The sequence below is a fragment of the Somniosus microcephalus genome, chromosome 22 (assembly GCF_052327205.1).
Source record: "Somniosus microcephalus isolate GS21.2 chromosome 22, FLI_Smic_1.0, whole genome shotgun sequence".
In the NCBI taxonomy this organism is placed as follows: Eukaryota; Metazoa; Chordata; class Chondrichthyes; order Squaliformes; family Somniosidae; genus Somniosus; species Somniosus microcephalus.
Window position 1 is genome coordinate 65,509,365 of NC_141008.1, and position 26,125 is coordinate 65,535,489.

A 26,125-nucleotide genomic window follows, 5' to 3' on the forward strand; every position below is an offset into this window, starting at 1 on the left:
ACAGCAGTGCCTTTTAAATCAGGAATTAAGACATAGAGGAATCACACCCATCACTCAAGCCCTGCAACTACTATGGCACCACATATTAATGCTCTGACACACTGGACTACTGTATCACCTTCCATTTACTCTACATAATTGGTCTCAACTGAATGTTCACATGGAGGTACACGTGACATTCTCCACTGGAAAAATCGGCTAGCTCAATCTCTTAATTTTGTCTGCCTTCACTTATTGTTGCTCCTAACAATTTCCTAATCTTAATTTAACGTTCAATGGCATTTTCAAATGTTTATTCGGGTGCTACAGGCCTTCTACTTAACAATGACAATGCTCGTTTCAATCAGGACGTCACAGTCCATAATAGCACGCGGCAGCATTCCAAAGGATGGCAATTTAATATATTTGAGTAAAGGCTCAATCGACAGCACACAATCAAATACTGGAACTTCAAAACTCCGTGCAGCACAAACGCGTCACAAGCCAGCGGAAAACCTTACAGCAATGATGCGTTGCTCCCTCGGATCGATGATGCGCACTTTCTTGTCCTTGCTGGTGGTGCAGAGGAAGCTGCCATTGCGGTTCCAGCAAACACTGTAAATCAGGTCACTGTGCAGGTCATCGAGTGTTATCAGGGGCTCTCCCGTCCCCACATTCCAAATAATTATCATATTGTCACTGCCTGGAACAGATACAACCAGATATAGTACAAGGTCAATACTCAGCACCAACTTCGGAAGGGCTGGCCTCTAAGGGAATCAATACAGTTCCTTTGTGTGCTGATTTTATCCAGTATTTCCCCCTCCTCATTTCTGGAAGGCACTGACTCCGCAGAGTACGGCTGCACGGGCACCGCCAGTCTTTCAGTTCCTCACCCAAATTCTTCATGTGTGAGGCAGGACAGTGAGGGTGGACAGGCCATTAAATCACAGAGTCCATCACAGCCAAGCCCTACCCTCCTCTTACCCATATTCACACAAGAACAACTTACATTTATAGAGCGCATTTAACGTAGCAAAACGTCCCAAGGGCGCTTAACAAGAGCGATATCAATAAAAACGTTTTTGACACCGAGCCACAGAAGGACATATCAGGACAGGTGACCAAAAGCTTGGTCAAAGAGGTAGGTTTTAAGGAGCATCTTAAAGGAGGAGAAAGAGGTGGAGAGGCGGAGAGGTTTCGGGAGGGAATTCCAGAGCTTAGGGCCAAGGCAACTGAAAGCACAGCCGGCAATGGTAGAGCGATTAAAATCGGGGATGCGCAAAAGGCCAGAATTGGAGGAGCGCAGAGATCTCGAAGGCAAGTAGGGCTGGAAGAGGTTACAGAGATAGGGAGGGGCGAGGCCATGGAGGGATTCGAAAACAAGGATACGGTTTTTAAAATTTAACACCAAGTTACTTTCCAGCAGGAATTACTGGATAGCGAGCAGGAGTGTTAAGATGCTGTAACATCTCTTGAATCCAGATTCTCTTTGTTCCAGCAGCAGGTCAGGGCCTGGCTACAAGAGTCAGGATCTATTCACTTGCTGATGTAGAACAGCAGCAAAATGTGCAAGAGAAGTAGATTTTTTTTTAAATTCGTTTATGGGATGTGGGTGTTGCTGGCATGGCCAGCATTTATTGCCCATCCCTAATTGCCCTTCTTGAACCGCTGCAGTCCGTGTGGTGAAGGTACTCCCACAGTGCTGTTAGGGAGGAAGTTCCAGGATTTTGACCCAGCGACGATGAAGGATCGGCGATATACTTCCAAGTCAGGATGGTGTGTGACTTGGAGGGGAACTTGGAGGTGGTGGTGTTCCCATGTGCCTGCTGCCCTTGTCCTTCTAGGTGGAAGAGGTCGCGGGTTTGGGAGGTGCTGCTGAAGAAGCCTTGGCGAGTTGCTGCAGTGCATCTTGTAGATGGTACACACTGCAGCCACGGTACGCTGGTGGTGGAGGGAGTGAATGTTTATGGTGGTGGATGGGGTGCCAATCAAGTGGGCTGTTTTGTCTTGGATGGTGTCGAGCTTCTTGAGTGTTGTTGAGTCCAGACAAGTGGAGAATATTCCATCACACGCCTGACTTGTGCCTTGTAGATGGTGGAAAGGCTTTGGGGAGTGAGGAGGTGAGACACTCGCCGCAGAATACCTAGCCTCTGACCTGCTCTTGTTGCCACAGTATTTATGTGGCTGGTCCAGTTAAGTTTCTGGTCAATGGTGACCCCCAGGATGTTGATGGTGAGGGATTTGGCGATGGTAATGCCGTTGAATGTCAAGGGGTGGTGGTTAGATGCTCGCTTGTTGGAGATAGTCATTGCCTGGCACTTGTGTGGCGCAAATGTTACCTGCCACTTATCATCCCTAGCCTGAATGTCATCCAGGCCTTGCTGTATGCAGGCATGGACTGATTTGTTATCTGAGGCGTTGCGAAGATGTGTCCTAATTCATACAAAAGCAGATGGATTTAACAGTAAGTGTGCATTTGGCCTCCATAGAAATCGGAACTAATTTGACGTGTATGATGCCATGGTTACGGATTAAGATTTAACACGCCAACAAAAATTAATGGAGGCGAGGTGCTCCTTGTTGACAGGAGACGGGAGAAATCAGCTAAAAAGATTCCTCTTCCACTGATTTCTCCCATGCAGTGGACAAGGGGCATTTTCAAACACCAGGAGAATGGAAATACTCGCAGGACTGTGATTCTGATATTCCGACTCTACAACCAGCTGACTGCTTGCTGACGGGCAGAGCCGGCAGAGATGGCTGTGGTCATTTGCCTGCACCGGCAGCCAGTATTCAGTCTACGTAGAGAGCGTAGGAGAAGCTTACCGTCTTAAAAGAACAAAAAAAAAATCTAAAAATCCAGACAGTGTTTTCAAAATGTATTGGCTTTTCTACATCTGTTTGAGCTGGACAAATTGTTCAGTTTAACAATAAAAAGACTAAATATTTCCCTGGGTCTGCATAAGTGATACTGCTGTAGATGTAGAATCTGAGTGACAGATTCAAAGCTGTGCGTGCTTTCATTTCCTTCACCCTCCCACCCCCCACAATGTTCTCCTAGGATTTGAAACTGGTCTAAAGTGTCCCAGCAGCTGTCAAGGGAGAAATCTGCAGCTACTTGTCTCATTCTGTTTGGATGCCAGCTGCCATACACAACAGGTGGGACTCACAGCCATCAACAGTACTAGTCTCAGAGGAACACTGACCGTTAAAGGTGATGTGAAAAAGACAACTGTGTCCGACTCAAATCGGAGATCTGTCGAAAGTGCGTCTGCCATCAGACACTAAACCTCATTATTCCACACTACTGGCACGGGCAAAGCACGCCCTCCTCTCAGCTCTCTGCCTTCTCAAGGTTCGAGCTGTGCTCCCACATCTGACAGGGCTTTAGACAAGCCCAGGGAATGTGTGCTGTAAAGGCCGGTCGGTTTGTATTTTATTTTCCCTCTCATTTTCTTCCTGCCCAGTCCTTGCTCCTGAAGGGAAGAAACTCTTTGAGGCAGGGAGCACATTGCCTTCGGTGCCAGCAATCCTCTCCCAAGTGGCTATTCTGCACAGGTGAGCTGAGAAAGCGGATGTTGGCCTCACACCCAGTGACGTAATAAAACTCACTACGCAGTTGGTTTGAGTATAAAGCAAGGCTTTAAACAACTTGTTTCAGAACATGGAGGTCTAGTTGTACTTCACTAGTTCATTGTCTTACAAAATGTCCTGGAAAAGCTGGGCCCACGCCCAAGTATTTATACTCCTTGGACAGCGCCACCAGCTGGCCGTCCAGCGTTATTTCATGAGTAGTTTCTTTATGATGATGAGATTTATAACACCCAGTGTTGTTATGATGTCAGTAAAGGGAAATTTCTTGAATCACATATTGCCGCCATTAACTTATCTTTTGGATGCGCTTGGCCAAAAATGGGCAGTGGGCACGTCACTTCTGGAGAAAAATCCAGAGGTTGCAGCAGAGGCCAGCAAGCTGGAGGAACGGTTCCCCACCACACTTCTCACTTCAACCTCCCCCCCCCAAAAAAAAAAACCACCCCAGGGGAAATCAAGAGGAAAATCTGAGCCTAGGTTTTTAAAGTGAAGAAGTTTCTTCTTTAGATTAAAATGAGCAAAATGGTGAGTGGTATAATCACACAATAAACCATATATCCTTAAACAATTTTACAAGAAATAGTAAGCTAACAGTTGTGTACAAAATGCATTGGCCCGGATATTCCACAGGAATTATACTGGTCTCCCACATAACTCTGGCAGGTCCTCAGGGTGACTCTGAAAGCAAAGATAAATTTATCTTTAAAAGGATAAAGGAGCTTGGTTGGAGATTCAGAACAAAGGGGCATAATCTTAAAATGAGAGCCAGGCCATTCAGGAGTGAAATCAGGAAGCACACAGAGCATAGTAGAAATCTGGAACTACCTCCCCTCAAAAGCTCTCCATGTTGGATCAGCTGAAATTTTCAAGACCGAGATCAATAGATTTTTGTTAGGTAAAGGTATCAAGAGACATGGAGCAAAGGCAGGAGGTAAATGGGGCGGAACAGGATCGAGGGGCTGAATGGCCTACCACTGTTCCTATAGCTGAAAACAGCCATTTATGCTGGAGTTATGGCAGGGGACCTGTAGAACCTCTGTGGGATTTTAGGGCCATAGTATTGCCACTGAAGAAAGTAGCTGCTCTTAACAGGTGGATTGACTGTTGAGCTAAGGCTTATATATTGATATACATTCCTCCATATGCAAAATGAGATGAAAATTGACTAAACACTATGGGGACTAGATAGCAATACCTTGAAGGATTTTATATGGAGAAGGCTCTAATGTACGTGAGGCAGCGCAAGAGTAAATTGACAGATCTGTACATGTGCAAGTGACTGAATTCTTCTCATTCTTTTCATTCAGCAGCCATTTATGTAATGCAGTTGCAGAAGTACAGATTACAATTCATTTCTGTCTCTTAAAAATTATTTCCACAGCTGTCCACAGCTGTTATAGAACATCCATAGCCATGTGGGATTTACCCTTTATCACAATAAGAATGACTCCCCCCACCCAAATCAAGACTGAAAAATCTGGTTTCAAATTATTTTTGCAAGTGCTTGTTATTGTCAGTAAGAAGTGTCAGCTCAACTCAGCGATAGCACTTTAACATCTAAGTCCGAAGGTTATTGGCTCAAGCCCTGCTCCAGGCCTTGAACATATAATCCAGGCTGATACTTCAATGCTGCATTGTCAGATAAACCATGCTTCAGATGAGACATGAAACTGAGGCCACGTCTACCTGCTCAGGAGGACGTAAAAGATTGACAGCACTTTTATGGGTAAGGTAGTTCTCCTGGTCTCCTAGCCAACATTCATCTCTCAACCACTACTACTAAATGCAGATTAGTTGGCCATTCATCTCAATGAACAATCAACACTGGAATGGATAAAGGGAATTGATGCTACTGATTTAATATTGATGAACTATAGCTTTTGCATTGTGATGTTCAGTTAGGTTAAAGTGCTGATCCTCATGTTCAAATATCTTCATGGCTTCTCCCCTCCCCATCTCTGTAACCTTCTTCAGCCCTACAAGCCTCCAAGAGCTCTGCGTCCTTCCAACTCTGGCCTCTTGTGCATCCTGAAATCCCTTTGCCCCCACCATTGACAGCCGTGGCCCTAAGCTCTGGAATTCCCTCCCTACACCCCTCCACCTCTCCTACTTTAAGACCCTGCCTTAAAACCCACCTCTTTGACCAAGTTTTTATTCACCCTCCTAATAGCTCCTTCTTCGGCTCAGTGTTGATTATTGCTTCATTACGCTTCTGTGAAGCGCCTTGGGATGTTTTTCTATGTTAAAGGCATTATATGAAAGATTGAACAGGCTGGGGCTCTTATCTCTAGAAAAGCAAAGACTGAGGGGTAAACTGATAGAGGTCTTTAAAATTCAGAAAGTGTTTGATAGGATAGTGGTAGAAAAGATGTTTCCACTGTGGGGGAAACCAGAACTAGGGGCCACAAATATAAGATAGTCACTAATAAATCCTACAGGGAATTCAGGAGAAACTTCTTTACCCAGAGGGTGGTTAGGATGTGGAACATGCTACCACAAGGAGTAGTTGAGGCAACTGTAACACTGGCATCTATATGACGATGTGGAAACTGCCCAGGTATGTCCTACCCACAAAAAGGACAAATCCAATGCGGCCAATTATCGCCCCATCAGTCTACTCTCAATCATCAGCAAAGTGATGGAAGGTGCCATCAACAGTGCTATCAAGTGGCACTTACTCACCAATAACCTGCTCACCAATGCCCAGTTTGGGTTCTGCCAGGATCACTCGGCTCCAGACCGCATTACAGCCTCAGTCCAAACATGGACAAAAGGGCTGAATTCCAGAGGTGAGGCGAGAGTGACTGCCCTTGACATCAAGGCAGCATTTGACCGAGTGTGGCATCGAGGAGCCCTAGTAAAACTGAAGTCCATGGAAATCGGGGCATGCCCTTCTAAACTGGCGCTGATCACTAAAAATGACAGCCAGCAACCACCTAATGTTTGCAGATGTGGATGCAAGCGACCGCATCCCAGCATGCTCCGTGCATCAGTTGTCTGCACAGAACCGCCTGCTGATACAGGTCAGTTCACCACATTAAACGGAGGTTGTGTAATATTTTTCGCATGAAAAGACAACAGCTGCTGGCAAGACACTGTTACATTATTAGAGCAATGGAAATCCTCAGCAAGACAGTATCCGTGTGTTCAGGCTCGCTTAATTCAAAACAAATCTGCTCAGAACACACATCTGAATTAACATCTCTTCTGTTCCCTGAATGACACTTGCCTCCTGCAACAATGCACCAATTTAATTGGAACAGCTGCAATCAGTCACTTTGCTTTTTCTCAGTCCTTGATTAACTACCTAACACACATTGAACTTTGCAACCAGCTTGGAAGTAACATTTCTACTGAGTGGGGCGGGGATTTGATAAGTAATAAAGAAAATAGAAATTTCACATAAGGTGGTCACTGATAGGCTGAGAAAGTTAAAGGTAGATAAGAAACCAGGCCCAGGTGGACTTCATACAAGGGGACTCAAAGAAATGGCTAATGATATTGATAGCATCCGTATCATTTTTACAGGATCATTAGAAACAGGAGTAATATCCGAAGTTTGAAAAGTAGCTAACCTAACACCAATCTTTAAAAAGGGCACAGGGATTGACGTAAGAAAACTACTAGGCACTTGGTCAGAGTATTAAACAAGGCTTTAATCGACTGTTTCACAACATGGAAGTCTAGTTATCCTTCACTAGTTCCTGTTTACAAAATGTCCCTGAGCAAGCTGGGCCCGTGCCTTGAGTATTTATACTTTCCCTGGACAGCGCCACCAGCAGGCTGCCCAGTATATTTCATAAGTCCTTTCTACATAAATGGTGCGATTTATGTCAGGGATGACTTAAGAAAATACAGGCCAGTGAGCCTAACGTGTTGTAGGTGAAAGAGAGCATATTGTAACACTTAGATAGGTATGGTTGTTAGAAATTAGGGTATCCAAAATATATGGGGTTGTGTCGTGAATAAGACTGTGTTTGCATGACTGTATTAGAACGTGAGACAAAAAGTCTCTTCAGACTGGATAGGTGCTTAGAATAGGGTCCCTGCGGATGTTGTAACATTTTACACTGTGACGGTCACATATGACCTTGTTTCCAGGCTAGCTGCCTGTTGTGTGTGTGCTAGGAAAGTTGTTTAATGTAGCTTTAATTTGGCCATCCAAGGCCCAACGCCTATGTTTCTTCCCTTACTGCCAATAACCATATTAGAATGCTAAGTTCGGATTTTGACTTTGTTTAACAAAACTGCTTTAAAATGCATAAGTTAACCAGTGTATGAGAATAGAATAGAAGATATCTTTGGGAATTTAATTATTCATTCCATGGTACAATAGTCTGATAATGAAAGTGTTAGTTTTGCATAGCTAAAGCTGCTAAATAACTGATAACAAGCAGTTACGAACACCTGATGGCCGAGAATGGCATGCCTGACTCCAAACTAGGGAGGATAGGGACAAAGGAGATAAGAGAAATTCCGATGGGTCGGCCTTCAAGACGTATAAACAATAAAGCATGTGTAATGATTGTGAAGACCCCTCCTGGAGGGAGGATCTTCATCTCGAAGTTGAGACAAAGAACTCGACGTGCCATTGGGCACCTTGGTTTAGGAAGAGCCCTTACAGGTTAAATGGTCCTGTCCATATTTTACATCAGGCCCACCTCTAAAAAAGGGTATAAGAGAAAGACCTGAAAAGCCCTTAGCAGAGACAGTGGAGGGGAGAGCCATACAAGAGTGGGGCTGGTCTAACACTCTTCCGGGAGCGGACTCAACCCAATCTTGGAGGTTCTAGATGAGAGGAAGAAAGGCCGTAAGCCGGGGAACACGCCAGCCGCCTGTCCGATCGGGACCGGTACCAGCTACTTGTCATGGTTGTATGTTTTTGCTGTGTAACTAGTGTGTTATATTCCATCTTAAACTCTGATTAAACACAATATTCCCACCATATTGGTTTGCAGTCGATCATGATTATCTGAAAGACCAGAGAGAAGCTAATATCAACAAATTGGCTAATCTCAACAGGTATGGGAAGGTGAAGTCAGGATAGATTCTACAAGGAAACAATGGATCTTCTTGACAATGGAAATTCTGTGGATGTGCTATATTTAGATTTCAGCCAGACTTTTGATAGTGGGACGCACACAAGTGCACAAGCTAGGAAGGCATGGAATAAGAGGCAAGCTTCTGCGATGGACGGAAAATTGTCTAACCAAAGAAAGCAAAGGGTGATAGTGAATGAAGCTCTGTTGATCTGGCAAGAGGTCACTAAGCAGGATGCTCAGTGATCAGCCATGGGAACATTGCGATTTACAGTATATATAAATAAAAGGTATCAAAGCTGGAGATAGAAACAAAGACATCTCTGTTTAAGGTTTACATCAAACTGAAAGCGGGAGCGGGTGGTTCAAACAATAGGGAAATGGCAAAACTGGATGGGGAAGATGGCCTGATAAGTGGCAAACGACTGACGTCAGGAAGATCTTGGTTACAAAGGTGACCAATACGTGGAATGGATTTCTGGGTTGTGTTATAGAGGTGAAGACTCTTGAATTGTTTAGGAAACAGTTGCATTCTGGGATGGGGAGGGCCGCAGGGTCTTTTTGAAATAACAGCCTTCTTCATTCATATCTATCTTGTGAAATTGGGACCCCAACTTTGCTCAATTCAAACGCTTGAGATTCAGATGTGCTTTCCCCTTTAAGAAAACAGACGGGCGCACGAGGAATAAAACAATCCGCCTGTAAAATGCCATTTTATTAATGTGGTACCACTGCAATCCAGATGATTCTACCATTGTGACTGCAGTAGATTAACTTTTAGTGCGCCAATACCATTGTCAGGTGTGTAACAGATCACTGCTTTCCAATTTCACCGATTTCTATAAGTGATTCCCATTTACCAGATTCAATGATTCAGTGCAGTCTGCCATGGGATATTGGGATGTCAGCCTTGCTGCCATTGTGTAACTGTCTGTTAGGAGATGCAAAACAGTAGCTGGGAAGGACTCTCGTTGTCGATTGTCTTCTTCCTGTTTGGAAAACCGCTTCCCGCTCTCCCTAATGACACAAGTGAGCTTAGGGGAAATCTGATGCTTAAGAATGCCCATAGCAGCCACATTTACTTGAAACAGCTTTTGCTCCCAATACAGAGTGAGCAGAATATAGCAATCTGCAGTTCCTCCATATTAGCTGAAAACAAGCATTATGCAAAATGTTCCACGATATTATTGAGTCTTAAAGATGCAAATTTCTCAACATTTTATTGTGTAAATCTGCGGGGGGGGGGCGGGGGGGGAGGAACAAAAAATTTCTGTCATAGATAATTTCAAGTAAAATGCCCATTTTTTCCCCATGTGCCAAATGAAAACGGATCACAACCAATGTTCTCTTTAAGCTGCGCTGCGATCTGCAGGTCCCGTGCAGCCAGTTCAACAGTGTCCGAATGGCACGGCAAGAGAGCCCCAGGTGGGCAGAGGAAGCGCTTCAAGGACACCCTCAAAGCCTCCTTGAAAATGTGCAACATCCCCACCGACACCTGGGAATCCCTGGCCCAAGACCGCACAAAGTGGAGGAGAAGCATCCGGGAAGGCGCCGAACACCTCGAGTCTCTTCATCGGGAGCAAGCAGAAGCCAAGCGCAAACAGCGGAAGGAGCGCACGTCAACCCAAGCACCCCACCCACCCGCCCCTTCAACCACCTGTGACAGAGACTGTAGGTCCCGCATTGGACTCATCAGTCACCTGAGAACTCATTTTTAATGTGGAAGCAAGTCATCCTCGCTTCCGAGGAACTGCCTAAGAAGAAGTCCTAATGGCAAAAACTGCGCGTGCGCGCTAATTTGAATGGGCCGCACACCAACAAAATAAATTAGCAGGAACATTGATCACAACCATCTACCACCTTAACAAAACACTGGAGGTGACAGCCACTTGCATTGTCCACTGGTGACTTCAATTGATTACAACTTGAACAAAGCATTCCACACTGATGAGATTACCTGCACTAAGTAAAATATTCCGGGCAGTCGGATGCCACAAAATAATCCCGACCCTCTTCGAGTGTCCTTCTAAGACAACAATGGGGTCTGTTATAGACCGGAGGGCTACGTGATCTGGGATCTGCCAAACCTGTGAGAAGGTGAACACAAAAACAGGACTAGTTAGAAATAGTTCACTGACCAGCAGCAACGACTGGACAAACTGGTGAGCGTGACTGCAGTACACCAAAAGAGAGTCTCAGTCAACGCTTAACCACATAATCAAATAACTTGTCAAGAGCTTACAATCTGCTTTTTGATATCACACAGAAAACCAGAATCCTATCACACTTTCGTAACTGTGAGGACATATTGGCGGGTAATAATTCATCAAAACCTTTAAAAAAAAATACCTGAGAAAAATTACACAGAAAGTTTGTTCTTTCAGCTATATTTAGAATGCACATCATTTCCAGCTGCGCCACTTGAAACACTTTCACCGTGTGAAAATGCAGTCGAAGTGTTTCAGAATCATGTTTGTTAAGCGACAGCAGTGGTCTCTACAGTGTCACTGAACCATCATTTCTTTCACAAGATAAATATAAATAAGGATGATGATTCGACCCAAATTAGCTCAATCATCTTGAAAACCAACAGTGTCCTTCTCCCAGCATCTACACTACAACTGTAGCGTCTGATCTCCACCAGAGTTAGGGCCTGATTTGACTGAAGCGAAGTGGGGAGAGACTCCCTCCTTCAGACTTGGGTTGGGTCCTAACTCTGGATATATAGTCACATCTTTAGTGTTGACGTGAAAGGAAACTGCTTCATACCAATGCTACAATTGCAATGTAGGTGCAGCCTTAAATGACAAAAGATTTGTCTCCACTACCTACTCAGAAGTTCATTCCATGTGTTGGCCAATCATAATCTGATGAATTTCCTAACATCGCTCCTAAATTTGCATTTTCTCACATGGAATCATGTCCTGTCTACCCAATGATCAGTTATCTGCTGCTATAAAGCTTATAAAAATAAAACATGGAATGAACGACGGTAATTTGCCCATTCCTTCCACAGTCTAAGTACAACCTACCTTATCATTGATTCATCCCACTCAATTAATCTCCTGGGAGAAGGTTCTGTTTAAACATTCCCTGATCACCAAAAATATTCAAATAAAACTCCAGGATTTCCATACATCCTTCATCTCTACTATTTAGCCCTTCAACAGGTAACACTGCCTTCTGACCACAGTATCAAAAAACAAGTGTCCTGTGGAGTATTTGATAATCACAGTCACAATCTATACCTATTCTGACATTTTCCACACCTATTCTGACATTTTCCACTCCTGCTCCCAGTCAAACAGTTAGCCAACTCCTTTTTTGAGGAGTTAAGTGATAGGGCACCAATGTTTCGGTTTACAGTCTGCTCGATAAGTCCATGATTCTGCGGGGAGACAATTTCTTCAAAAATCTAATCTCGCATCAGGCTTTTTAAATTTTCAACCGGTGTTCTTCAGTTCTGCATCTCAGTCAGAGTCAAATCTCTTCTCATCTTTTAGCTTTTCTGAATCCACTCCTGTGCATCAGTATCGATTTGAAAGTAGGGCATCCAAAAAGGGTGCACACAATATTGCAATTGTGGTCTCAGGAATGATGTATACAAGGTTGGAATAACTTCCTTTGATCTTTAGTTTAATGCCATGGTATTTGACTAGTTTTGTTCATAATATCCTGATATTGATTGGAAGCTTTTAGTGAATGATCAGTAATCACATCGAAATCCTTTTCCTTCCCCACTAACACACATCCTTTCATCGTGTACTGTTTCCTGTTTCACTAGACATTATTTTACACTTGGCTACAGTAAATCCATCTGCCATTCCATAGCCTATCTGCTTAATTGGTCCAGATCTTTCTAGCCCTGTTATCTCCCTTATATTTGACATTTGATGCAATCAGCCAATTTTATAATGGTATACGAGATACTCTCGTCAAAGTAATTTATGAACAGTAGGAATGGAAGCAGGCCCAGAACAGGCCCCTGCCAAACAGGGCTTTTCCTATTCATGATCACTTTGTGCTTTTCACTGCTGAGCAAGTTTGCAGATACCTTGCCATTGATTTGACTCCTTAATGTGGAACTTTATCAAATAACCTCCTGAAAATCCAAGTCAATTCTATTCGCTGAATAGCTCTAATCTATTAGCATGGCATCTTTTCAATGAATTTCCTTTAGATCTGTGAGGAATTACTTATTCAAAAGCAAAATACCGCAGATGCTGGAAATCTGAAATAAAAACAGAAAATGCTGGAAATACTCAGCAGGTCAGGCAGCACCTGTGGAGAGAGAAACAGAGTTAACGTTTCAGGTCGATGACCTTTCGTCAGAACTGGAAAAACTTAAAGAGAGATAACAGGTTTTATAAGCAAGTGCAGAGACAGGGGGAGGGGAGGAAAGTACAAAAGGGAAAGTCTGTGATAGGGTGGAAGGCAGGAGAGATTAAATAACAAAAGATATAGAGTGGATAGGAAGGACCTATTTCCCCATAGCAGAGGGGTCAACAACCAGGGGGCATAGATTTAAAGTAATTGGTCGGAGGTTTAGAGGGGATTTTGAGAAGAACGTTTTTCACCCAGAGGGTGGTGGGGGTCTGGAACTCACTGCCTGAAAGGGTGGTAGAGGCAGAAACCCTCATTGCATTTAAAAAGTACTCGGATGTGCACTTGAAGTGCCGTAACCTATAGGGCTACGGACCAAGAGCTGGAAAGTGGGATTAGGCTGGATAGCTCTTTTTCGGCCAGCACAGACACGATAGGCTGAATGGTCTCCTTCTCACAGAATCACAGAAATCACAGAAACCCCACAGTGCAGATAGAGGCCATTTCGGCCCATCGAGCCTGCACCGACACATATCCCACCCGATCCCCGTAACCCCTACACCAACACATATCCCACCCTATCCCCGTAACCCCACGTATTTAATCCCTCTAACACTAAGGGTCAATTTATCATAGCCAATCAACCTAACCTGCACATCTTTGGACTGTGGGAGGAAACCGGAGCACCCGGAGAAAACCCACGCAAACACGGGGAGAATGTGCAAACTCCACACAGACAGTTGCCCGAGGCCGGATTCGAACCCGGGTCAACAGTGCTAACCACTATGCTGTAAATTTCTATGATTCTATGATTGTGCAAGGCAAAGGAAGATGGTAATGGAGGAATTACTTATTACTTGTCGACTGCTTCGCCTGGTCTCTGTGGCCTTTGAAAGAGCATTGGTAACATTCTTAACATTGACATTGAGCATTTTTCCCATGACAGATGTTGGGGCTATTGGTCTGTCATATCTAGCTTCATGTTTCACTTTTTTGGAACATTGGAATATATTTGCTACCCTCTCGTCTTCAGGTTTTTAAACACTCCTAAGAATAGTTATCAGATGTTGTTTATTTCCTCCCTCGTTTTCTTGTCGACTATAGGTGCAATACTGCTTAGGCACCTCGTGGACATTTAGCTGTACATTTTCCATCATTCGCTAATTTATGTGGCGTGACCTGCTTTCTTCTGACTTGTACTTTCTTTGCTAAAACTAGCAGAAAATATAACTGAATTTTCTTTTTTACAATACACATTTTATTGATTTCTCAGAAGTTCCTTGAGCTACAACAATGGACCTTGCAATTTGACTACAATTTGATATGAAGGATCTACTTATATCTACTGGTTTATGATCCCCATAATACTGTTTTCCAGCTATGCGCATGTATAAAGCTCCTCCCCTAGTGGTGAAAATGTAATTGTTTAGAGTGCAGGCATCATTGTCTAAACATTTATATTAACTCCAGGTAGGTTTAAAAAGCGTTTGGGAGATCCGAGGACCCCCGAGTACTTATAAAATTGGGTTTTACACCACACTGGAGTTGCACTTCATCTGGTGTCAAAATCCAAGCAGTGTGGGACTACCTCCTCCAGGTAGCCTCACACAGCTTCTCTCTGGACTCAGTCAGGCCCCAACTCCAGATTTATACTGCAACTATAGCGTCACTCCTATGCTTCACATCGACACCAAGTTGCAGTAAAAATGTACCCACACAAATTTCCTTCTAAATCCTTCAATGGAGTTGTGAACCCTACCCCCAATCCCAGCAATCCCTCCCCTGGCAACAGACTTAGGTAGCAGTGGGGAAATTAAAAACCAGAGCGTGTCAGGAAGGGGCAGAAGGTATGGAGTAAAAGGTAAAGTAATAAAAAGGGCAAAAGCAGGAACTAAGTGTCACAAAACATATTTGAAAGTTCTCTATCTGAATGCATGTAGCATTCGTAACAAAATAGATGAGTTAATGGCACAAATAACTACATATGGGTATGATCTTGTGGCCATTACAGAAACATGGCTGCAGGGTGACAATGCCTGGGAATTAAACATACCAGGTTATTTAACGATCAGGAAGGACAGGCAGGAAGGAAGGGGAGGTGGGGTGGCTATGTTAATAAAGGAAGGAATCACTGTAATACAGAGAAATGATATTGGGTCAAAAGATCAGGATAATGAAACAGTTTGGGTGGAGATAAGGAATAATAAGGGGAAAAAAACACTAGTGGGCGTAGTCTATAGGCCTCCGAACAGTGGCAACTCTGTTGGACGGAGTATCAATCAGGAAATAGTTGAGGCTTGTAATAAGGGAACATCTATAATTATGGGGGATTTTAACTATCATATTAATTGGACAAATCAAATTGGGCAGGGCTGCCTTGAGGATGAGTTCATTGAGTGTATTAGGGATGGGTTTCTTGAGCAGTATGCAACTGAACCGACCAGGGGGCAAGCAACCTTAGATCTGGTCCTGTGTAACGAGACAGGATTAATTAAAAATGTCCTAGTAAAGGATCCCCTTGGAATGAGTGACCATAACATGGTTGAATTCCATATTCAATTAGAGGGTGAGAAGGTTGGATCTCAAACAAGCGTGCTAAGCTTGAATAAAGGAGACTATGAAGGTATGAGAGCGGAATTGAGTAGAGTGGATTGGGAAAATAGATTAAAGGGGAAGACGATACATGATCAGTGGTGTACATTTAAGGAGTTATTTTACAACTTCCAAAAAATATATATTCCACTGAGAAGAAAAGGGTGTAAAAGAAAAGACAGCCATCCGTGGCTAAGTAAAGAAATTAAGGATAGTATTCGACTAAAAACAAGGGCATATAAGGTAGCCAAATCTAGTGGGAGGATAGAGGATTGGGAAAACTTTAAAAGACAGCAAAAAATAACAAAAAGATTAATTAAGAAAGGGAAGATAGAGTATGAAAGTAAATGAGCAAAAAATATAAAAACAGATAGTAAGAGTTTTTATAGTTATATAAAAAGAAAAAGGGTGGCTAAAGTAAATGTTGGTCCCTTAGAGGATGAGACCGGGAAATTAATGGTGGGAAATATGGAGATGGCAAAAACATTGAATGAATATTTTGTATCAGTCTTTACAGTAGAGGACACGAAGAATATCCCAACACTGGACAAACAGGGGGCTATAGGGGGGGAGGAGCTAAACACGATCAAAATCACTAAGGAAGTGGTACTCGGTAAAATAATGGGACTCAAGGCGGATAAATCACCAGGACCGGATGGCTTACATCCTAGGGTCTTGAGGGAAGTGGCGGTAGGGATTGTGGATGCATTGGTAATAATTTTCCAAAACTCCCTGGACTCGGCAAAGGTCCCGGCAGACTGGAAAACTGCTAATGTAACACCCTTATTTAAAAAGGGCAGTAGACAGAAGGCTGGAAACTATAGACCGGTTAGCCTAACATCTGCGGTAGGTAAAATTTTGGAGTCCATTATTAAGGAGACAGTAACAGGACATTTGGATAATCATAATTTAATAGGACAAAGTCAGCATGGTTTTATGAAGGGGAAGTCATGTTTGACAAATTTGCTGGAGTTCTTTGAGGAAGTAACATATAGGGTGGATAAAGGGGAACCAGTGGACGTAGTGTATTTAGACTTCCAAAAGGCATTTGACAAGGTGCCACACAAAAGATTATTGCTTAAGATAAAAAATCACGGGATTGGGGGTAATATTCTGGCATGGATAGAGGATTGGCTATCTAACAGAAGGCAGAGAGTTGGGATAAATGGTTCATTCTCAGACTGGCAATCAGTAACTAGTGGTGTTCCGCAGGGGTCAGTGCTGGGTCCCCAACTCTTTACAATCTATATTAACGATTTGGAGGAGGGGACCGAGTGTAACATATCAAAGTTTGCAGATGATACTAAGATGGGGGGGAAAGTAGTGAGTGAGGAGGACATAAAAAACCTGCAAGGGGACATAGACAGGCTAAGTAAGTGGGCAGAGATTTGGCAGATGGAATACAATACTGGAAAGTGTGCGGTTATGCACTTTGGCAGGAAAAATCATAGAGCAAGTTATTATCTTAATGGCAAGAAACTGGAAAGTACTGAAGTACAAAGGGATCTGGGGGTCCTGGTGCACGAAACTCAAAAGGTTAGTATACAGGTGCAGCAAGTGATTAAGAAGGCCAATGGAATGTTGGCTTTCATTGCTAGGGGGATAGAATATAAAAATAGGGAGGTATTGCTTCAGTTGTACAAGGTATTGGTGAGACCGCACCTGGGATACTGCATACAGTTTTGGTGTCCATACTTAAGAAAAGACATACTTGCTCTCGAGTCAGTACAAAGAAGGTTCACTCGGTTAATCCCGGGGATGAGGGGATGGACATATGAGGAGAGGTTGTGTAGATTGGGACTCTACTCATTGGAGTTCAGAAGAATGAGGCGATCTTATTGAAACATATAAGATTGTGAAGGGGTTGGATCGGGTGGATGCGGGGAGGATGTTCCCGATGATGGGTGAAACTAGAACTAGGGGGCAGTCTTAGAATAAGGGGCTGCTCTTTCAAAACTGAGATGAGGAGGAACTACTTCACTCAGAGGGTGGTAGGTCCATGGAATATGCTGCCCCAAAAAGCTGTAGAAGCTACATCATTACATAAATTTAAAACAGAAATAGACAGCTTCCTAGAAGTAAAGGGAATTAAGGGTTACGGGGAGCAGGCAGGAATTTGGACATGAGTCTAGGTTCAGATCGGTCATGGCCCTGTGGGTAGCGGAGCGGGCCCAGGGGCCGTGTAGCCTGATCCTGCTCCTATTTCGTGTGTCTAATTCTGTTAGATTCAGGAGATGGTTCTATGATAGTAGATTGGCGGTTAAAATCAGATCAGCCATGATCTTATTGAATGGCGGAGCAGGCTCGAGGGGCCGATTAGCCTACTCCAGCTCCTATTTCTTATGTTCTTATGACCGCCGACTCTCCGGGAGCACTGCCACATGAGATAGGTTAGTAGCAGAAACATTTTTTTGCTTTTGCTGATACCTGCCTTGCTGGTTACCTCTTCTTTTTTTAATTATCCCCAACTGGTTTTTGTAGGCCTCCCACTCCTGTTCCCCATTGCATTCTTTTAAAATATTTATTTATAGTCACGGTTAGTTTTGACCTCCTTATTTAGCCATTGCATTCTCGGGGCTTAATGCATTTCGCTTTCGTTCCTTAGTGGTTTTATTCCAATGTAAAATGGTCTGCAGTTTCTCTTCCATTATTCTAGTCTCGCTTCTTACTTAATCCTTTCTGAAGCTCTTCTAAAATTTGCTCTTCTAAAGTGTGCTCTGAAGGTTTCAGCCTTTGATAGAACATCAAATCTAGCTGGAATGAACAGGGGGGCCTAAATCTTCAGCCACTTCCAGGTTACAAATCAGTCTCGTATCGGACATGCGGTTAATGTGACCCGTCCATCGGAGCTGATCGAGCGTGGTCAAAGCTTTGATGCTGGGGATGTTGGCCTGAGCGAGAACACGGACGTTGGTGCGCCCAAAACAAGCGCTCTACTCGGAGCTCCGATACAGCAAGAAAGCCCCAGGTGGGCAGAGGAAACGCTTCAAGGACATCTTCAAAGCCTCCTTGAAAAAGTGCAACATCCCCACTGGCACCTGGCAATCCCTGGCCCAGGACCGCACAAAGTGGAGGAGAAGCATCCGGGAAGGCGCCGAACACCTCGAGTCGCTTCGCCGGTAGCAAGCGGAAGCCAAGCGCAAGCAGCGCACGTCAACCCAAGCGCCCCACCCACCCACCCCTTCGACCACCGTCTGCCCCACCTGTGACAGAGACTGTAGGTCCCGCATTGGACTCATCAGTCACCTGAGAACTCATTTTTAATGTGGAAGCAAGTCATCCTCGGTTCCGAGAGACTGCCTAAGAAGAAGACAAATCAGTGCTGGTGAAGAAAGAAGAGAATGAAAGCATGTTGCATTAACATAATGCCTAATGGGAAACAATCCAAAAACACTTCACATACAAAGAATTATTTGAAGTGCAATCATTGTTCTTACACAAGGTAATGTAAAACTTTGTACTTCACACATTGTGTTAAGAAATAGCTTGCACTTTCACCCCTCCCTCCCGGTTGTCTCTGATCTGGCCAATTTACCTCCGGCACACTGAAATTACCCATGATTAGCACATTACGACATTAAAAAAAGACTTGTTGCTACTGGAAACAGACTGCAATTTTCTCCAAATAACCCACTGGATGATAAAGATTCTTAATGTATACTGCCCGAGCTCATGTTAAGAATTATTCTAATACAGTATTCCCAAAATCACAATACATGCAATTAACTGGTACCATCTACTTTTAATTCAGTCATTTAATTCAAATTAAGCACTAAATTCCCATTTTACTTTATTATTTATGTTGCTCAATTCAAATGATTGGATAATACAAACTCTTCAGTGCAAAATAGTTACTAAGTCATAAGGAGCAGAATATAACGGTTTTTATTTTACTTTTCTTCTTGCAGTTCAAAGAACACAATAGAAATGTTGCTACTGAACACAGTTAACTAGTTATTGTGCTGCCAATGCTAATTATAAATATGCAATACCCAACATGTGGTTCGAGTTTTGTATAAAACGGCCCTTTGTTTAACAGAGACAATTACTCTGTGCATCAGTCTGTACAAAGTGATAAGGCAATCTCTATAAAGGGAAGGAGTTAATGAAATGGCTTTTGAAACATTTGCAATTCCCTGAATCATTGCAGCATCTCTAAACTGAGCGGAGAACAAAAGGACAAATTGTGTGAAATGACCTGTCTTAAACCAGTTACGGTCCACACAGCTCTATTTATTTAGACTGTATCTTGTCTATAGTTCAGATGACTAAGCCACATAATTGCATCTCTTTGATGACCAATATGAAGTAAACATTCAGTAAAATGAAGTCCATTTTGTGAAGGGTTATCAACAAAACACTCCCATCCTTAAAATATCTATGACTCACTTAAGCTGCTGGTGGAAGCTATTTATTCCACATTTAGGGTCAGGCTATTCAAAAGGTATCTCTGCAGATCTACAAGAACAAATGTTGCCCGTTAAGTGAATCGAGTGCTGGAAAACAGGCAAAATAGCTTGCTTCATAATTGAAGAGTTCCAAATCCCAGCGACTCCTTGCTTTTCTTTGGACTTTAATTTTTATATTCATCTGAAACCTTTGGCTGTTTAGTTCCATGCTCTCCAATGGCCCATTCTAGGTCACAACTATTAAAAGCTCTGAAAATGTCCATAAGGTGGCATGGTAGTGTTTTAATGTGACATTCCACCGAGTGCTAGAACATGGACTTATACCCGGTTTCTATACAGACTTCCTTATTTTATTTATACTTTAAGCGGAAGTACTAAACTAAAGGAGGGAAAACTAACAGTTAAGTTATCGCAATTCAGTGTTGCACACCACCCGGTAACTGGATTAAGAAATTTGCCTTCCGATATCAAAGGCTCGCTTGGTTTTCCCTGACTAGTAAAAGCCACAGCGCCAAGTGGAGCCTAATCCGAGCCGGAACTTCAATGTGACAACAAATGACCCTGGGCCTTCTCTTGCATCTTTTAGCCACTGCTTGCAAACATTTGGCAAAGGTCTGGGAGGAAGACAATCTTGGCAAGCTGCTCAACCAGGGCATGTTGCATGGGACAAATATACCAAAATAACAAGGAGATGGAATGACTTGGAATAATGAAAAAACTATTCTAAACGGGAGTTGTGGTTCAGTCATGGAATATATGAGAATTGGGATCAAATTCACTGTTGGTTTATCTCTAAAGTTCCAGTGAAACTCGATCTCGGTCTAGCTCCAGTCTTCATCATACATGTCCCCCATGAGCAGATTATGGTAAACTAACCTCTGGTTAAATTTTGGAACTCAGTCCCCATTAATATTAAACGTTCCTCATCCTTCACTGTAGACGAAAGGGTTGTAAATGGTTGCAACTGCTAAAACATGTTGTGACTAGTTTATTCTGTATTTGCATACGATATTTTTTTCCTATTGTAAAATTTGTTCTCCGTTTATACTCTGCATTTAATCAGAGCTACATTACATTTTGTTCGAACAGTTATCTTGTCGACAGGGCCTCAGCACAAACCATCTAACCTTCAGGAGCACTGAGCTGCTCTGCATGACTTTAAATAAAAAGAAATGGATGGAGAAAAGAGGCAGATCAGCGACAGAAGACTGCCACACACAGTAGAGGGCAGGGCAGAGCCAAGCTACAGGCTATAACCTGATACTGTCAATTGGTATTTTCAATTACAAAACCTGTTCCATGATTAAACAACACAGATTTGAAGAATATCCATTACAAGATCACAAGATAATTATGGATGAGAAAGGCGATTCAGTTCATCTTATTTCATCCCTCTGGAAAGATGCTCAAATCCCCCCATTATAGCATCCACTGCATTCCCCAAGAGTCCACTCCATGTAAAGGCTGTTGCTCTCGCTCCCCATCCCCAGTTGAAACCTTGGCTCGGATTTTGCGGTCAGCGGCGAACGAACGGCACTAGCCATTCATTACACTTACGCTGGCCCACAGACTTTCTATGGGCTTTTGCACTGGAACTTCGGGTGATTAGAAATCCAAAACAGCGCAGCGCCCTCTACAGGGGATCTGGGACCTTTGTGAACTGAGCAAGCAATGGCGTATCTCCTTAACCAATCAGGTTGTAGAATCCTTACAGAGGCACGCAGAGTCTAAACCAGGAAGTGTAAGTTAGAATAGTTAATTGAATGCCAAATCATGTATATAAAGCAAAATAAAGAGAGGGAAAGAAAGATGGGATCAAGAGAGAGAGCGATGAGAGACAGAAAGTAAAACAAATTTAATTTCTTTAATTTTTTTTTTACAATTTCCAACTGTAGTGTATGTACCTTTAAGGGGAGAACTACTTTTTACAGCTCCTGTATACTGTAAGTACCGGCAGTGACCACACCTGTATATAAACCCTGAATAGGGATCTGTACAGTTAGTTTTAGAGTAACCCTCATCCAGTAAACACCTGTTGATTGTTCCCTGCAGTCTCTTGTCTAATTATTGAAGGACACACAACATCAAGATACACGGATCTAACATTGGCGACGAGAAGATTCAAACCTACCTGCAACTCTGCATCACCTCCCAGGGATTCGCTCCTGGAGAACCGTGAAAGAAGAAGGCCGAGTCCAGAAGCACGGGCGTCGACCATCCAGCAGGGACTTGAGCATCGCAGGGGAGGCTGTTTGGAGCTGGGCTTGGTTCTCCAGCCACGGTGGTCCAGCGAAACGGGCTGGCAACAGGAACGGCGCAGACCCTTCCTGGGCAGCGGCAGCTAGAGCCGACCGACGGCACAGAGAAAGGCCGAGCAGCGTCGACGGGAGAAGAGAGAGGGTAGAGCGCACAGGGCGCAGCCGGTGTCCAGGATCGAGCGGCGTCGATGGGAGAAGAGAGAGGGTAGAGCGTACAGGGCGCAGCCGGTGTTCAGGACCGAGCGGCATCAACGAGAGCGCACAGGGCACAGTCGGTGTTCAGGACCGAGCGGCGTCAACGAGAGAGAGCAGAGCGTAGCCGGTGTTCAAGGGCCGAGCAGCGTCAACGAGAGAGGTGTGCGCAGGAAAACGCGCAGAGCGCAGCCGGTGTTCAAGGGCCGAGCAGCGTCAGCGGGGAAGAAAGGAAAGCGCGGGAGACGCCATTTTTAGCCGCAGCGGAAAAGAAGGGAGAGCGCGGGAGACGCCATTTTGAGCCGCAGTGGAGAAGGGAGAGCGCGGGAGACACCATTTTGAGCCGCAGTGGAGAAGAAGGGAGAGCGCGGGAGACGCCATTTTGAGCCACAGCGGAGAAGAAGGGAGAGCGCGGGAGACGCCATTTTGAGCCAGTCTAACCACACCCAGGGATGCCGAAGAGTGGCAGTGTCACAGCGTTCGACAATGAAGTCGAAGATTGGACGACATATGTCGAACGCATAGAAGTGTACTGCAAGGCGAATGAAGTGCCAGATGACAGGAAAGCGCTGGTATTGTTGAATTCAATGGGTGCAAAAACGTATGGCTTACTGCGAAACCTAGTAACCCCAGAGAAGCCAGTGGAAAAGGATTTTGAAAACATAATGTCAATCCTACAGGACCACTTAAACCCCACACCGCTGCTGATAGCAGAAAGATTTAAGTTTCACAAAAGGAACCAGCATAAAGATGAAAGTAATGCTGAGTATTTAACGGAACTGCGCAAGCTATTGAAACACTGCCAGTTTGGAACGGGACTAGCAGATACTTTAAGGGACAAGTTTGTGTGTGGGCTTCAAAGTGAAGGAACCCAGAAACGGCTTCTATCAGAAAAGGATCTTACGCTGGACAAGGCTTTCAGCATGGCAGTATCACACGAAGCAGCCGCACGGGGCGCTGCAGAGATACAACAGAGACCGCAAGAATATGGCACAAATGAAATGTCATACGGAACAGTGAAGTGCTATCGCTGCGGCAGAACAACACACGACCATAATGATTGCTGGTTCAAGGACAAAGTGTGCAGACAGTGTGGAAAAGTAGGACACATAGCAAGAGTCTGCAGGTCGGGAAAGAAAACCAGCAGCAAGAAATCTCCACAGGAGAAGTACAAGAAGGTACATAAGGTGACGGAGAGTAGTGCAGATGAACAGAAAAGTTATACAGACTCCGGAAGCAAGGAGCTGGGTTGTCTGAAACTACATAATGTGATCAAAACGGAAGATCACCAAACTATCTGGGTCACGCTCAAGATAGCCGGAGTCCAAGTGAAAATGGAATTGGACACAGGATCAGCCCTAACAGTCACAAACCGAAGGGACTACAAGCGGCTATTCTCACATATACCCTTGAGAGATACAGAGATTGTCTTGAAGACGTACACGGGGCAAAAAGTCTACCCCAAAGGAAAAATAAGGGTGAACGTTATATATAACGGCAAGGAAACACCAAAAATGGACCTATATGTATTGCCAGATGGAGGACCACCACTACTAGGACGTGAATGGATCCGGAAGATACAGCTAGATTGGCATTCCATACAAGCACTGACTGTAGATGCCAAAAAGGATGACGACGTCACACCTGGACGACTGTCAAAAATGCTAACTGACGCACAAGATGTGTTCCAGGAGGGACACGGAACACTAAAAGGCATAACAGCGACGATCAAAATAGAGGAAAATGCAAGCCCAAAGTTTTTTAAGGCCAGACCGGTGCCTTATGCGATCCGCCCAGCCGTCGAAGCAGAGCTGGAAGGTTTGGAACGTTCAGGAGTACTGTCCAAAGTGGACTGGAGCGAGTGGGCTACACCCATCGTTCCTGTAATGAAAAGGTCGTTGAGTAATACGCCTGGGGAACCAAAGAAGGTTCGCATCTGTGGGGACTTTAAGGTGACAGTGAACCCAGTCCTTCACACGGTACAATATCCGCTTCCGCGGATTGAAGATATTTTTGCCTCGCTATCTGGAGGGAAACGCTTCACTAAGATTGATCTGGCCCAGGCGTACCTGCAAATGGAGGTAGAAGAAGCCTCGAAATAGTACCTCACGATCAACACTCATAAAGGTCTCTACCAATACAACCGGCTGGTGTTCGGGGTAGCATCAGCTCCGGCTATTTGGCAAAGGGCAATGGATCAAGTCCTGCAAGGGATTCCAGGGACCCAGTGTTATTTGGACGACATCCTGGTCACGGGCGAAAATGACAGTGATCACCTCGCCAACCTGGAGCAGGTGCTCACTAGATTGAAGGAATATGGGCTCCGAGCTAATCGCCACAAATGCGAGTTTTTCCAGAAGCAGATCTCGTATTGTGGCCACGTTATTGATGAAGAGGGGTTACATAAGTCCCCTGAAAAGATTGAGGCAGTAGTCAAGGCTCCAGCACCGGAAAATGTGTCACAACTGAGGTCGTTCCTCGGGCTGGTGAACTACTACCATAAGTTCTTGCCGAATTTGTCTACAGTACTACATCCACTGAACACCGTACTGCAAACGGGGGTACCATGGAAGTGGAATGACGAATGTAAACGAGCTTTCCAGAAGTGCAAAGAATTGATCACATCAAAAGAGGTGTTGGCTCATTTCAACCCAGCACTACCAATTCGGTTGGCGTGTGATGCATCACCCTATAGCATTGGAGCGGTGCAGTCGCACAAATTCCCGGATGGCTCGGAGAGGCCAGTAGCCTTTGCGTCTCGGTCACTAACCTCAGCCGAGCGTAACTACACCCAGATTGACAGGGAGGCCCTCAGCCTAGTGTGGGGAGTGAAAAAGTTCAACCACTATCTGCATGGGCAGAAGTTCACCTTGCTGACTGACCACCAACCACTTGTCTCCATCTTTAATCCAAAGAAGGGCGTTCCGGTGATGACTGCGCAACGGCTACAAAGATGGTCCCTTTTTCTCGGGGTGAACCAATATGAAATCGAGTATAAGGGCACGAAACAGCATGGGAATGCTGATGGGCTATCACGCCTGCCACTGCCTACTGCGGAGGAAGCACCAGCAGTGGACCCTGTCGAAATATTTTATTCGACTATAATTGAACGCTTGCCAGTAACTAACGCTAATATAGAGAAGGAGACCAGAAATGACCCGACACTGTCTCGGGTATATGACTTGACGGTGAAGGGATGGCCAACACATGGCGACTCACTGTTGCCAGCACTCTCATCCAGAAGAGAACAGCTGTCAGTATGCCAGGGGACCCTGAGGTGTGGATCCCGAGTGGTAATTCCACCCAAGTTAAGGGAGAGAGTGCTCAATGAGCTTCACGAAGGCCATCTGGGAGGGGTGAAAATGAAAAGCCTTGCTAGGGCTTATGTGTGGTGGCCGGGGATCGATCAGCAAATCGAGGACCTGACAAAGAGCTGCTCAGGATGCCAGAAGGTCCAAAATGCACCACCACATGCCCCTCTATGCCCATGGGAGTGGCCCTCATCTCCATGGCAACGGGTGCATATTGATTTTGCTGGCCCATTCATGGACTCAATGTTTTTAATAGCCGTGGATGCGCACTCGAAATGGCCTGAGGTGATCAAAATGTCCTCCACCACCACGGAGAAAACTATTGCAGTCCTATGGACCATATTTGCCAGGAACGGCTTGCCAGAGCAGATTTGCTCTGATAACGGACCACAGTTTGTGTCCGAAGAGTTTCGAAAATTTATGAA

General features: G+C 44.4%; 1 protein-coding gene across 5 annotated transcripts in view; it reads right to left on the minus strand.

Moving 5' to 3' along the window:
- The window catches only part of LOC147102481 (coronin-6-like), a 318,649-nt gene that overhangs the window by 32,198 nt on the left and 260,326 nt on the right, over positions 1-26,125 (minus strand). For all 5 annotated transcript variants that reach the window (XM_085964972.1, XM_085964971.1, XM_085964975.1 and 2 more), the window contains exons 4-5: positions 10,573-10,702; positions 501-682 (exon numbers count right to left, since the gene is read on the minus strand). In XM_085964972.1, coding sequence (XP_085821098.1) covers positions 501-682; positions 10,573-10,702 — 312 coding nt within the window. The remainder of the gene's footprint in view (positions 1-500; positions 683-10,572; positions 10,703-26,125) is intronic.